Source organism: Balaenoptera acutorostrata, chromosome 1 (genome assembly GCF_949987535.1).
Source record: "Balaenoptera acutorostrata chromosome 1, mBalAcu1.1, whole genome shotgun sequence".
Lineage (NCBI taxonomy): Eukaryota > Metazoa > Chordata > Mammalia > Artiodactyla > Balaenopteridae > Balaenoptera > Balaenoptera acutorostrata.
Window position 1 is genome coordinate 39370405 of NC_080064.1, and position 15746 is coordinate 39386150.

Below are 15746 nucleotides of genomic sequence, written 5' to 3' on the forward strand. Positions count from 1 at the left end.
AAAAATGAAAATCAGATCATACCACTCCATCATTTAAAATCCTCCCTGGTTCTAATGAACACAAAATAAATTCAGAACTCCTTTCTACAACCTACAAAGCCCTACATAATTTGGTTCCTGCCTATATCTCTGACCATATTTCCTGTGCTCTCTCAGTCACTAAGTTCAGCCACAATGGCTTTCCTGCTTGTTTCTGAAACTCTCAAGCTCAGGCACACCTCAGGGTCTATACTTGCCATTTCCTCCACCTGGAACACTCTTCGCCAGGTATTGTCATGGCTGGCTTCTTATCATTCAAGCCACTGCTCAAATGTTACCCCCTGAGGGAAGGCTTCTTTCACCACCCTACCTAATAATGCCCCTCACTCCCATGCCAGTATCCCAGTTACACTCCACTTGGTCACCCTGCTTTATTTTCTTCAGGCAGTTGTCATTATATGAAATTATATGATTTCCTGCTGATGTGGTTACTGCTTGTCTCTACAACTCATGGAAATTCCATGATGTCAGGAGCTTTGCCTGACCTACTGCTCAATCTCTAGGGCCTAGTTCTGTGGCAGCACATACCAGAAACTCAAAGAATATTTGTTGAATTTATTTCCAAATTTGCTAAGGATCTAAATTACTTCACAATCCTTATTTTTTTTTAATGAAAATTTCAAAATGAAAAATTTCAGACACAAGAGAGAATAGTTTAACAAATCACTATGTACCATCACTTTTTAAAATTACCTACTCTATCTTACTTCAACTATACCCCTAGCCATTTCATCCCCACCAGCTTATTCTGAAGTATATCTCAGGTAACAGGTTGTATCTCTCAGAAATAAAGACTTAGTTATACATATATAATTGCAATATGGTAAATCTTTAAAAATTTACAAAATTCAGGACCCCAGTTCCAACTGGGATCAAGTGTTATTAGAATCTCTACAGTGAGGCCTGAGCATACATATTTTTGAAATTTTCTTCAAATGTTCTGATTCAGCCAGACTGTTTTACACATCCAATGACTGACATCTGGGAATGGTTCTAGTAGGCTCAGAATTATGTTACAGGGAATTCCCTGATGGTCCAGTGGTTAGGACTCCTCGATTCCACTGCAGGGGGCACAGGTTCAATCCCTGGTCAGGGAACTAAGATCCCGCATGCCACGCAATGTGGCCAAAAAAGAAAATTCAAAAAAAAAAGAAAAGAACTGTCTGTTACATAGGAATCACATTAGGAAAGACACCAATGAAAATACTTTTAGAAAACAGTTTCTGAGTTAGAATACCAGAAGAATATTAGAATTTAAAAAGAAAAAAAGAGGTAAGATGAATACTGAATCAAAGAGATCTTACTTGGATATAGAAAGTTGCTGATTAAATTCTTCTTCCACAGCAATGTTGCTCTCTTCAAAACTGGGAATATCAACAGCTTTTAATGAAGATGCACTACCAGGAGTACTTGTGACTTCATTATTAATATCAACAGAAAAATTCATGTCCTCACTGGAAATCTTGGTATCATCTTGTCTCAGCTGAGATTCAGGCTCTTGATCATCACCTGCCGCATTCCAAAACAAGCTGGCACCTAGATGTTAGATGATTTAACAGATACTGAAACAAACATTCACTTATAAAAATAATTCTCTGACAAACCTTTGTTAAGTAACACTAGCTATATTAGTTTAACACAATTACCCAGAACTGTTTTCAGATTATATTTTCTCAGAAATGCCATGAAGAGGTAAGTGAAAGGTGAAAAGAGAGAAAACTGGGGTACAAAGGGAAAGAGGACATTCTGGGCCCTACCTCTTCAAGAGGTGTGGCTCTCAAATGATGTGTTTTACCTATCAAGGTTCTGAATATGATTTGGGGTGTATATGTGTTTTGAAAACTGTTCTGAAAAACAGGAGAAAATATATAAAATGCAAATCCCTAGGCTCTCTGATTTTGATTCTTAAATACAATATTTATGATACTATATTAGAGATGTATCAGACATACATAATATCAGGCAAGTATTTAAAAATCAAATATCGGGACTTTCCTGGTGGCGCAGTGGTTAAGAATCCACCTGCCAATGTAGGGGACACGGGTTTAAGCCCTGGTCTGGGAAGATCCCACATGCCGCGGAGCAACTAAGACTGTGCGCCACAACTACTGAGCCCGCGCTCTAGAGCCTGTGAGCCACAACTACTGAAGCCCGCATGCCTAGAGCCCGTGCTCCACAACAAGAGAAGCCACCACAATGAGAAGCCTGCACACAACAATGAAGAGTAGCCCCCGCTCGCCGAAGCTAGAGAAAGCCCGCGTGCTGCAACAAAGACCCAACACAGCCAAAAATAAATAAATAAAAAATAAAATTAAAAAAAAAGGTCTTCTATTTTGCTTACCAAATGAAGTAGACATGGCTTTGTGAAATATGCAGTAAAGGCTCTCCATGACACAGTAATGTGTAGAGTACTAGACAACTCAGAACCCTGTGTTTTCCCACTGAGCCCTATTTTCTCTACCATCTGTTCTGCCATCTCTCAATTCCACCAACTAAGATTCTACATTCCCTTCAAAGCCCAGAATCAATAACACTGCATAGATGAAACCTTCCCTGATCCCTCAAACCACAGATGACTTCTCTCATTAGAACTGGGGGTTCATCTTGAGAAAGCAGCAAGAACAAACAATATATTATGTTATATGGTTTCCAATCTGTTTTCAGGTATGGTTTTCAGAAAGAGTAAAATTACACAAAGACTTAAGTTATACTCTCATCACCTTGGTTTTGATATTATGTGTACCATGTACAAATTAAAAAAATGAAATTACCTGTGCTCACAGCAATGCTTACACTTTTTCTCATGTGCAAAGCAGGGGGAGACTGTGCTTCCATGGAAACCAACTCCATTTGTCTGGCAGCTTGCACTGTGTCTTCAACAGTGGTTGTCTTAGGGGAACAGGGTTGCAGAGACTGTGCTTCCAACAAACGCTGAATCTGTATCAATTAAAAACATACTTTACACTGACAGTGAAGTAATCAACCAAATTGGCATAAGAGTTTAAAAATGAATTACAAAGTGCCCCCGTTATAAATAACTGACTTTTAACTATATTTTCTCACATTTCAACTAGATTATACAAAAACTTACTCAATGTCGAAAATCATTCATTAGTTATTAAGCACTTAAGTGGGCTACCTATAAATTTAAAAGTAAAAACATAAAGGTGTTTAGATTAGCATTCATAAATTGACACTCTCGTAGAAAAGCCTTAATGTTAACACTTCAAACAAACATTTTATTCCTATTTCACTTACAAACCAAAAGTAAGATAGGAGGCATACTCTAACTCCATATACCAAATTTGAACAATTTTTTACACAAGATTCATCTTATAAAAGTTAACCAGAATTGCCCGCATTTGGTCATGCTGAAACTGGAAATATTAATAACAGTCTCTAACACTGAGTGCTTCCTGTTTACAAGACACTATAATAAGAGCTCTTATGTATGATTTTTACAATGACCCCATGAAGAATGTACTACTATTAAGCACACTTTACAGAGAAAAAAACTTGAGGCACTAAAAATAAAGTTACTTGCCCAGGTCACATAACTAACAAGTAGCAAAGCTGAAGTTCAAACATCAAAAGCTTCCCCTCCTCCTTTCAAAATTGAGATGTAGTTCACATACCATAAAACTTATCCCTTTAAAGTATACAATTCCATGGTTTTTAGGATATTCACAAAGTCTGCATCCATCACCACCATCTAACTCTACAATATTTTCATCAACCCCCGAAAAATCTCTGTACCCACTAGCTGTCACTCTCCATGGCCCCAGAACCTAGCCTTTGGCAGCAACTAATCTACTTTCTGTCTGTGTAGATTTGCCTATTCTGGACATTTGATATAAATGAAACCAAACAATATGTGGCCTTATATCTCGCTTCTTTCACTTAGCATAACGTTTTCAAAGTTCATCTGTGCTACAGTACCTATCAGTACTTCATTCCTTTTGATGACTAAAATATTCCATTGTATAGATAATGTCACATTGTGTTCATCTATTCATCAGTTGATGGACTTTGGATTATTTCATCTTTGGCTATTAAAAATAATGTTGCTATGAACATGTGTATACAAGTTTTTGTGTGAACATATTTTTTCATTTCTCCTGGATATACACCTAGGAGTGGAAAAGCCTCCCTTTTTAAACACTGTAATTTTCTATTTCCCTATAAGTTATACTGTTGTGTTCAACTCATTAACTTTAGCAGATTAACTTTATTAATATAGGAAAATAAGTATTACCAATAATTGTTGAGATCAGTAGAAATACGACCTGCATTAATAATACAAAGTGGCATATGTACTTATAGTGGTTTGGAGCATGGGCTTTAGTGTCATGAGGACGTAAGTTTAAATCCTACTCTGCTACCTTTTGGAAAAGCTATTTAGCTACTATGAGCTTCAACATTACCTAAAATTAAGGTAGTTGTGAGGACTAAGAGATAAACAAAATCATTGTAATTTGTTGAGTGTTTACTATAGCCTCATCCTACAGTAAGCACTTTATCTAGACAGACAGGTGTGTGTGTGAATATATATACATACACATATAAATTCATTTAACCATCAAATCTACGTATAATACCAATCACTGCTCCCAATTTACAGTTGAGAAAAGTGAAGTTTAGAGAGACTGCCTAGGAAGTACTCGATAAGAGATTTATTATAAAGCTATACAGATTAAACTGAATGGTAGTAGTGCTGGAATAGACAGGCAGATCAATGGGGAACACAGTACAGAAACAGATACAAACACATGATACTTTCATTATACAATAAAAAATGCATTTCTAAATCATTAACAAAAAGATATATTATTCAGTAAATATATGGAGTCAGTCATCTAAGGATTAAAAATAAAAAAATCTTTTATCTCATATACCAAAATAAAGCAACAAATATAATCCTGGGGGCGTGGTGGTAATGAAGACTAAATTTTTTATGATCTTAAAGGGAAGAGGCTCTTCTAAACATAATACAAAACCCAAAATGAAAATGACTGATAAATCTAATTATGTCTAAGCTGGAATATTCTGTACAAATGATTAAAACACAAAACACTTAAGGCAAACTGTAAGAAATACCACATACAGATGATAAAGAACCAATTTCCTTAATATACAATAAGCTCTTATAAATTGATTAGAAAAGGACTTAATAGAAAAATGGGTAAATAACACAGAGACTTTATAGAAAGAAAATACAAATGGCCAATAAACAATAAAATGATCACTCACTTATAATAATACAATGCAAATCAAAACAGTTTCTATTAATAAAGACTGATAATAATTTAAGAGTAGATATTCCAGTATTGGAGACGTGGGAAAACTTTTGAAGTATTAAATTGGTATAGCCTTTCTGGTGGCCTTTTTCACTCATTCAAGTTACAAAATATGTATTAAACAACTGTTTTAAGTGAAGTACTATTCAAGGTGCTAAAGAATACAGTGATGAATCTTGTAAGCTCCCTGCCTAGAGCTCCCTGGAGACAAAAAACTAAAACATGTAATTAAGGCCTGACTGAACGAAGAGAAAGAGCTAGCCATTAGTAGAATTAGAAGAATGTCTCAGGCAAAGGGGACTAGAAGCTTAAGCACATAAAGTGGAAAGATGCTTGTGTTTTTGAAGAACAAAAAGCATACCACTGCAGCTGAAGTGTAGTCAACATGAAAGACAGTGGCAAGAGATGAGCGAGGAGAGGGAGACAGAAGCTGAACCCAAAGGGTTTTGAGGGTCAAGGTAAGAAATTTTGATTTTATTTTAATTGCAGTGGAAAACCATTGTGTTTTAAGCAGGATCCCTATGATCTGACTTGGGCTTTAAAATGATGGCTCTCATGTTTCCAACTGCAGGAAAACATGAGGGAACAGTACTGGAAGCAGCATGTACGGAGAAGAGAAAATGATGGTTTGAATTAGGGTGGTAGCAGGAAAGATGGTAAAGAATAGTTCAGTTCACGATACAGCTAGAAAAGTAAAAGCCTGGGTTTTTATGCATAGGATTTTGGCCTGAGCAGCAGGATGAGAAGTGATGTCATTAACTGAGATAATAACAATAATGAAAATAATAGTAATAGTTAACATTTACTGAGCACTATATGCCAGGCACTATTCTTGGACCCTACCTAGTAACTCATTCAGTCCTTAGAACTCCATACACTTATGTATATTCCTCTTTTGTGGATGAGAAAACTTAAGTCAGACACATAAAGTAACTTGCCCAAGATTGTATAACTTATGTCACACCAAAATTGGATGAGAACCCAAGGAGCCCGCTCTCTTAACCACTACACCAAAATAAGACTTTGAATATTAGAAGAGGAGAAAGTTCGGGTATCTTCTAACATTTAAATGTGTGTTCTCTTTGACTTCAAAATTTTACTTCTAGAGATCTATGCCACAGTGGTACATGCATATATACAGGAAGATACAAGTATAAGGGTGTTCACTGCTGCACTGTTTGCAAAAGCAGAAACTTCAAACTGCTGAAATAATTGATAAGAGACCAATTAGACGATTTCTTGTACATAACAAGGGAATCCTATGCAGAATAAGATAGTTCTATAGAAACGTATATAGAAAATGTTATGATACTCTTAAAAAATTTAAATAGGGACTTCCCTGGCAGTCCAGTGGTTAAGACTTTGCCTTCCAATGCAGGGGGTGCAGGTTCGATCCCTGGTCGGGGAGCTAAGATCCCACATGCCTGGTTCAATCCCTGGTCGGGGAGCTAAGATCCCACATGCCTCGTGGCCAAAAAACCAAAACATAAAACAGAAGCAATACTGTAACAAATTCAATAAAGACTTTAAAAATTGTCCACATCAAAAACAGCTTAAAAAAAAAAGTTAAAAAAAATTTAAATAATATGTTACCTTAAAAAAGTTTTTAAAAATACATTAGCAAAATACTATGTGAATTTATCATAGAAGCATTTTCTACATCATCTTTTGTGTTCTCCAAGTATAATGACTCATAATCTACACCAGAGCCAGTAGTCTGTAATTTACATTTTAAGTATATAAATCCCAAGTACTAAGATTTCTAAAAGCTTAGAAGACCTTTTTAGCCGCTATATCTTTTTTTAAAAAACAAGACCAAAGGGCTTCCCTGGTGGCGCAGTGGTTAAGAATCCGCCTGCCAATGCAGGGGACACGGGTTCGAGCCCTGGTCCGGGAAGATCCCACATGCCACAGAGCAACTAAGCCCATGTGCCACAACTACTGAGCCTGTGCTCTAGAGCCTGTGAGCCACAACTACTGAGCCCACGTGCCACAACTATTGAAGCCCACGCGCCTAGAGCACGTGCTCTGCAACGAGAGAAGCCACCACAATGAGAAGCCCACGCACCACAACGAGGAGTGGTCCCTGCTCGCCTCAACTAGAGAGAGCCAGCGCACAGCAACGAAGACCCAACACAGCCAAAAATAAATTAAAAAAAAAAAAACAAACAAGACCAGAAAGAAAGAAAGAAAAATTTCTTTTCAATGTGAAATATTTAGCCACATTAAAAATTCTGCCAAATGTTTATAATCATTTGTTAAAATCCAAGTTACATTTTACAATTTCAGAGGATATACCTGGGTTTAAATAAACAGCAAAGCTGAATTTTTCTTGGGTGTCTTATCTAAAGCATTTTAAAGCAGAATTTGAAAAATGTCACTGTCTTGTTTTTGCAAAATGTGAACACTATGACCCCAATTTTATAAAAGATTTTTTTAAAAAAAATCACACATGTATATATGTCCATTTTACATATATTTGTATAGTTATAGGGTCATGGAAAAAACTATGAGAGAATCTATTTCAGGTTGTTTCCATTGGTACTAGGGGGAAAGGAAGGAGTGGGGGGTTTGTGGTAGGTATGTGGAAGAAGGGTGTCAGTTAGCAAAGAAAGAAAAAGACACAATACAATAAAGACTAAACTGTGCAAGGATATAATTAAAAGACTAAGAACTCTGTCATAAAGGCCTGAAGAAAGGAAGCATTTCAGAATAAAATGAGTAGAACAAGTCTAGTATAGATACACAGAGGAGGCACTACATGTATTCTGTAAAGGTACACTGGCTAAAGGTTAGTTTACACACTATAGGGTTGACAAACTAGAGAGTATCAGAACCTATTGTGCAGGCTTTATATTTAGTTGTATATAAAGTTTAGTAAATTATACAGACTTCTCATTAGAGGCAAAAAGTGAAAGAAAAATACAATTATGTTGTAGGTTAGGATATGCACAAGACAGAGAAGAGAGGACTTGCTTTCTAGGCCTAGTTCTACTCCTAACTAGCAATGTGTCATTGGGTAAATTATTTTTTCTCTCTAATCCTCATTTTACTTACCTGTAAAACAACAGGGACTAGAATTCAGTTTCAAGGTCTCTTCTAGTTCTGACATTCTACAATTCTACTCCATAAACTATAATTACTGAAGAGTTGCCAGTTATTTTTTAAAAACCCTATTAATACCAAGAATTTAACAGAAGAAAGCTAGCAAACCTGTGCCTGAAGTAGTCGCAGCTGTCTGTCTTGCTCTGTGACGAACCTATACGCATCTGGAGATAGTCCCATCATTCCATTATCTGACCCAGTCTTGGGTGTGTGCACGCATACTGCACAAGGCCATGGGTTACATGAGTCCACGTGTGGAGGTAGTCTTGCCACAGGCGATGGTTCTACATTGCTGTGGGAAGAACAACCCCCCATGTTTCCCTGAGGTCTCAAGGCTACAGGACTACTTGAGGAACAGAATGCATTATGATACTGAGCTGGACATCCACTTGGATGAAATAATGAATGTTTCTGAAGGGCTTCAGACTGGAGGTCTTGAATGGATCCTACTGTATTCATTCCTTGCAAAGAATTTATTGGACTATATTGAATACGGCCATGATGCTGAAAACAACTGCAAACATTTGTGGAATAGTAAGATGGTGGGGGGGGAGTAGGTATCTGAAATTCCATAGGTCTTCCTGAATTATGGGGTGAAAAAACAAAATTGTGTGGGTGGGACTGTGGGGCAAGGGAAGACTGCCTGGAATTAAATGTGGAGGATCTTACAGGATACTCTTCTTTGTGTACATTTCCAGCAGAAACTGTTTGAAGCTTTTCAGATGCCTCAGGAGATGGTCCATTAAAAGAAGACGGTTTAACACTGTTCCTGATATGGGGGTTCCCTTTCTTACAGGTAGATGGCCGTCTTACTTTGCAGTGTCTCAAAAGAGCAGTGTCCTGGTTTACTTGATTTGGTAGCCCTCTCAAGGAAGGCTCTCCAGCTTCAGCTTCTGGGCTGTGTTTCTCATCATAAAGCTGGGGTTGCAATGGCTCAAAGTGTTCAGAATGGTTAATCAACAAAGGAGGGTTTTCATTATTCACCATTTCCAGTGGGTTAGGCACAGGGTTTGATTCTATGAAGTTGCCATCCAATACAAGTGAAAGTTCAGGAACTGATGGCTGGATCTTAGAAACCTGTAAGTGGGAAAGAAATGAAAGAGGAAAAAGTACTTTTTAAGATAATGATATATGCTTCATTTTCCTTTGATTAGTATTTTCCAAATTACATCCAATTATTTATTAAAAAGTGTTTATTCTTTATTTAGACAGTTAACAAATATTTTCTGGGCATCTATGTGCTAGTACTAGAAATGCAATTGTGAACAAAATAAATAAGGTCCTTGCCCTCACAAACTTATTTAACAATGAAACTCCTTTCGTTGGAACACTGCTTAATGTTGCTTAGATCACAGAACACAATATGGGAAACTACGTTATAACAGACTTTTTTTACCCTCCCTGCAAAAAAAATTATCAGACCTGATGCTTCAACACATCTAGTAAAGAATAATGTTTCTGCATTTTAAATAAGGGTCTTCCAATAAGTATTCAGAATATTCTACTAAGAGAAATTATTCACTGCTATTCTTTTTACTGATACCAACTAAAAGAGTTGGAAGAGAGCCAAAAAGAATAAACAAAATACTCACTGTGGTGAATTTGGTTATAATTTAATATTAATTTAAAAAAGGCTTTCTCATTCCTTTTTCTTCTAATAAGTAATTAAGACACAACAATTCTAAAATAACCCACTAGTTGGCCTCAATAAAAAATTATGACAGGTTATTAGCAATCTCTAAAAGGAAGTAGAATGTTTTCTCGGAATATGGTAATAAGAAACAATGTTGAGCTCTGGTTAATGTACAGAATGTTGAGTCTAAATGGGTTAAAAGCACCAGATTCTGAAACTAAACCTCCTAAATCACGAGGTTTACCAAATCCCAAACTTCCTGAATTCCAGCTTTACTACTTAATAGTTATGTAATCCTAGGCAGGTAACTTAACCAATCTGTTCCTCAGTTTTCTCTGGGAATAATAATTATATGTACTTATTACAATATATATATATATTCATATATATTATTACATATAATAATTATATGTACCTGTGAGGAATATATACATATCTTTATATATAGTCAAAGCCATATACATATAGATAGCTATATATATCTTAGAATGAACTTAAGGAAGTTTTAGGTAATATTATTGAGTGCTTTAACACGAAGAGATTTTTAGGTTTCTAATCACAAAGGTGAGTTCTAAGATCAGTGATACCTTCTGACTCACTGGATGAGGACTAGGAATTGGTCTTGGAGAAACATCTTCATCTTCAACACCAGAGTCATGATCACTTATTGGCATTTTCCCTGGAGGTAACTTTTGAGAAGACCTAAAGAACAGAGGGGAGAAAATGTAAGTCTTCAGTAATTTAGTTTTCATTTGTTCTTTCTTTCTGAAGCTGAATAAAGTCCTTTAATAAGCCACAATAGTATCTGGATCATTTAATTTCGTATCTGACAACCACAAATTATTTTATTTTTTTCAGGTCAGTGCCAGATGATCAGGAAAGCTGAGCCAGTCAGATTGATGCTTAATAATCTACCCTCTTCTGATCATGGCAAGTTTAACCCAGTTTTTCTTTTTTTTTTTTAATTTATTTTTAATTGAAGCATAGATGAATTACAATGTTGTGCTAATTACTGCTCTACATCAAAGTGACTCAGTTATCCATACACACACACACACACACACGCACACGTGCGCACACATACATTCTTTTCCATATTCTTTTCCATTATAGTTTATCACAGGATACTGAACGTATTTCCCTGTGCTATATACAGTAGGATCTTGTTTATCCATTCTATATATACCAGTTTGCACTGATAATCCCAAACTCCCAACCCAACCTTCTCCCACCCCCCTCCCCCTTGGCAACAAGAAGTCAGTTCTCTATGTCCCTGATTCTGTTTCTGTTTCACAGATAGGTTCATTTGTGTCGTATTTTAGATTCCACATATAAGTGGCATCATATGGTATTTGTCTTTCTCTTTCTGATTTACTTCACTTAGTATGATAATCTCTAGTTGCATCCATAACCCAGTTATTCTTAATGTCATAATAAAGCAATAGTTACTGAGCATTTTCTGATTCACCACTTAGGGGAGTATAGAAATTAATAAGATACAGAGCTTGCCATCAAAAATTTACCATCTGATAAGAGAGATGTATTCTCACTGTATTAAACATACTGCATTAAACACTCATTATGTTGGAAAGAAAAATCAAGTAAGGAATTACATTTTCCTATGTACTTATATCTGTGATGGTAAAATACTCTGAGACGTTAATTGAAATACCTCCTTCCATTTAGTCAGTTGAAGTTATTGTGTCACAGGTGCCATGTCCCAATAGAACACAGAAAAATTTTGAGTGCTGGTACTGAGTTTCAAAAGCTGAAATTAGAGTTTAAGACTAAAATTTGAAAGACTATATGCATCCAGTTTTTTTCCATCCTAAACTAAATAAAATCTCAATAAGATGAGGTAGGGAAGACAAAAGAAAAGCCAGAAGGAAGCTAAGAGAGCTTAGACATTAACGGAATTCCTAAGAAAGGGTCCTGTCTCCTTAGCTGGAGAACAACAGAAACCCCCAGGTAGATATGGAAGATTTGACAGCAGAATAGACCTTAGTCCCAAACCCTAATAGTCTGTAGAGGCAAACACAGAGTTCTTTCTGTGCCAAGGTGCTGCAATGAAACAATCTCACAAAGCTCTCCACCCACACTCAAGAAGGACATGGAGAATACAGAATGATATTCCATATGCCTCAGTGCAGCATGGACATGACTCAGAGAGCCAGTGACCTGAATAGGGTAAGGAGTTCGCAGCAGGATCCTGCACAAACCAACTGCCAAAAACCAGATGCAAATGAAAACACCTCAGGGACTTCCCTGGTGGCGCAGTGGTAAGACTCCACACTCCCAATGCAGGGGGCCTGGGTTCGATCCCTGGTCAGGGAACTAGATCCCACATGTATGCCTCAACTAAGGAGCCAGCGAGCAGCAACTAAAGAGCCCGCAAGCCAGAACTAAGGAGTCTGCCTGCTGCAACTAAGACCTGGTGCAACTAAAGAAAGAAAGAAAGAAAAAAAGAAAGAAAGAAAGAAAACACCTCAGCAGATGGCTGAGTGGTGTGGATGGATGATAATCATGTCACCCCACATCACCAGTAGTGGCAGAGCATTAGTCCCCTCTAAATTACATATAACCTCAGAAGAAACAGGATAAACAGACCTTGAATTAACTGAAATTTGGCTTCTATAACTGAGCAAAATGAATAGGGGCTCAAAATAGAAATTAACTTCAATTACTTTTTTTTTTTGGCTGTGGCACCGCGCAGCTTGTGGGATCTTAGTTCCCCAACCAGGGATCAAACCCAGGCCCCGGCCGTGAACGCACGTTGTCCTAACCACTGGACCACCAGGGAATTCCCTCAATTACTTTTTTTTTTTTTTTTTTTTCAAATTTTTTTTTTTTTTAATTTATTTTATTTATGGCTGTGTTGGGTTTTCGTTTCTGTGCGAGGGCTCTCTCCAGTTGTGGCAAGCGGGGGCCACTCTTCATCGCGGTGCGCGGGCCTCTCGCTATCGCGGCCTCTCTTGTTGCGGAGCACAGGCTCCAGACGCGCAGGCTCAGCAATTGTGGCTCACGGGCCCAGCCGCTCCGCGGCATGTGGGATCTTCCCAGACCAGGGCTCGAACCCGTGTCCCCTGCATTGGCAGGCGGATTCTCAACCACTGCGCCACCAGGGAAGCCCCTCAATTACTTTTAAAAAGAAAAAAAAGTAAGGGACTTCTCTGGCGGTCGAGTGGTTAAAACTCTGCACTTCCAATGCAGGGGAATCGGGCTCGATCCCTGGTTGGGGAACTAAGATCCCACATGCTGCACCAAAAAAAAGAGAAAAGAATAAAAACAAAAAGAGTTACATTTTTGGTACACCTGAGTTTGTGGCAAGGAATTAATATTTGCTACATACTTACTTATGATAAACATATACAAATATACACATAGATACACACATATAAAATTTCCCCACACTGAGCAATAAAATCCATTTCTGAGGGACTTCCCTGGCCGTCCAGTGGTTAAGACTCTGTGCTTCCACTACAGGGGGTGCAGGTTCAATCCCTGGTCAGGGAACTAAGATCCCACATGCTGCGTGCCACAGCCAAAAAAACACAAAAAACAAAAAATATCCATTTCTGAGCTTTTTTAGCACCCAAGACAAAAAGAAAAAACTTAATGTTGTATAATTTTAATACCAGTTATCTAGGTGAGATAAACATTTTACTAAAATTAAAATCTAAAAATGACTGATCCTTATCAAAACTTTGGTCAGAGTTGAAAAGAGACACGGCCGGACTTCCCTGGTGGCGCAGTGGTTAAGAATCCGCCTGCCAATGCAGGGGACACGGGTTCGAGCCCTGGTCCCAGAAGATCCCACATGCCGCGGAGCAACTAAGCCCGTGCGCCACAACTACTAAGCCTGCACACTAGAGTCCAAGAGCCACAGCTAATGAGTCCACGTGCTACAACTACTGAAGCCCGTGGGCCTAGAGCCCGTGCTCGGCCACAACAGAAGCCATCGCAATGAAGAGTACCCCCCGCTCACTGCAACTAGAGAAAGCCCATGCGCAGCAACAAAGACCCAATGCAGCCAAACATAAATAAGTAAATAAATAAATTGATTAAAAAAAAGAAAATAGACACGGTTTTTCAACAATGTTAAAGAAACTGCAAGTGTCCCCTTAATTGGGCTTTTTCTTCCATAAACATTCAATAAAATCTTGAATAAAACCTTAAACCTTAAGACAATGAAGGTGGTCCTGCAAGTCTATAAGAATATAGTTTTCTGCTGATCTAACCTGTTTCAAGGATAACTTAAAATGCCCAAAGATAGAGTATACCTCAGACATCTTTCTAATCCCCAGAACCTGTGAATATGTTAGTGTAAAAGAAAAAAGGGAGTTTGCAGATGTGATTAAGTATCTTGAGATGTGGAGGCTCAATGTAATCACAATCGTCCTTATAAGATGGAGGCAAGATGGTCAGGCAGAGAAGGAGATATGAGGAGGACAGAAGAAGTCAGAGAGAGATTTGAAGATGCTATGCTGCTAGCTTTGAAGATGGAGTAAGACAAGGAATGCAGGTGGCCTCTAGAAGCTGGAAAAGGGAATACGGATTCACCACTAAAGCTTCCAAAAGGAACGCAGCCCTACCATCACTTTGATTTTAGCCCCAAAGATCCATTTTGGACTCCTGACCCCCAGAACAAGAAGATAATAACTTTGTATTGTTTGAAGTCACTTAAGTTTGTGGTACTTTGTTAGAATAGCAATAAGAAACCAATACGGATATAGTCATAATTCCCATTTTACAGATGGGATAGTGATGTTTACAACCAAGACTTGAACACATATATGTCTTATACCATAACCTGAACTCACAACTATTATGTTATGTAGCCTCCATAAATAGTTGGCATAGCTGGCATTTATTTTAAAACTGTATCATAGTTAACTTCCACCTACAGAATCAAGTGTTAAGGACAGATGAATGAATGCTATTAAAAAAAGGTCAAGCTAGGGACTTCGCTGGTGGTCCAGTGGTTAAGACTCAGTGCTCCCAATGCAGGGGGCATGGGTCTAATCGCTGTTTGGGGAATTAAGATCTCGCGTGCCAGGCAGCGTGGCCAAAAAAAAGTCGAGCTATTTTCTCAATAATTGCAATAATCTATAATGAACCTTATACCTGCTTGTTTCTCATGCAAGATACTAAACAGATAGTATTAAAGAGGCCCAAAGATAGGTTAAGGTTATAATCAAAAAGTTGAGAAAAGGACAAATCAGTTGTAAGTGCAAGTTAAAAATAACAATAGTTTCTGAGCTACAGAATCAAAGAATAAACCAGCATTCCAAAGTAACTTTTAAATGAGGTTATTAAATACTTGGCAAATATTAACTTAAATTAATGGACCTCTCAAATAATACAGAGAATTCAACACTCCATTACTGAACTATAAATTCCATGAGGAAAGGGATCGTGTCTGCATCTGTTTTTAATACCACTATATCCCCAGCTCTTAGCACATTATCTGGCACATAGTAAAATAAATGAGAAAGCTGGAATAGGGATATGAAGGGTTAATTTTATGTGTCAACTTGGCTAGGCCACAGTAGCCAGATTTTTGGTCATACATTATTCTAGATGTTTCTGTGAAGGTGTTTTTAAGATGAGATTAACATTTAAATCAGTAGACTCTGAGTAAAGCATGTAATCCTCCATAATGTGGTGGGTCT

At 37.6% G+C, this 15746-nt stretch overlaps 1 protein-coding gene across 3 annotated transcripts in view; it reads right to left on the reverse strand.

The window, feature by feature from the left end:
* The window catches only part of STIL (STIL centriolar assembly protein), a 55007-nt gene that overhangs the window by 14876 nt on the left and 24385 nt on the right, over positions 1 to 15746 (reverse strand). For 2 of the 3 annotated variants that reach the window (XM_057531408.1, XM_007164497.2), the window contains exons 11-14: positions 10662 to 10776; positions 8550 to 9518; positions 2811 to 2976; positions 1344 to 1575 (exon numbers count right to left, since the gene is read on the reverse strand). In XM_057531408.1, the coding sequence (XP_057387391.1) occupies positions 1344 to 1575; positions 2811 to 2976; positions 8550 to 9518; positions 10662 to 10776 (1482 nt within the window). Of the gene's footprint in view, positions 1 to 1343; positions 1576 to 2810; positions 2977 to 8549; positions 9519 to 10661; positions 10777 to 13218; positions 13330 to 15746 lie in introns of those variants that run through there. The other variant, XM_057531418.1, reaches the window with a different exon arrangement.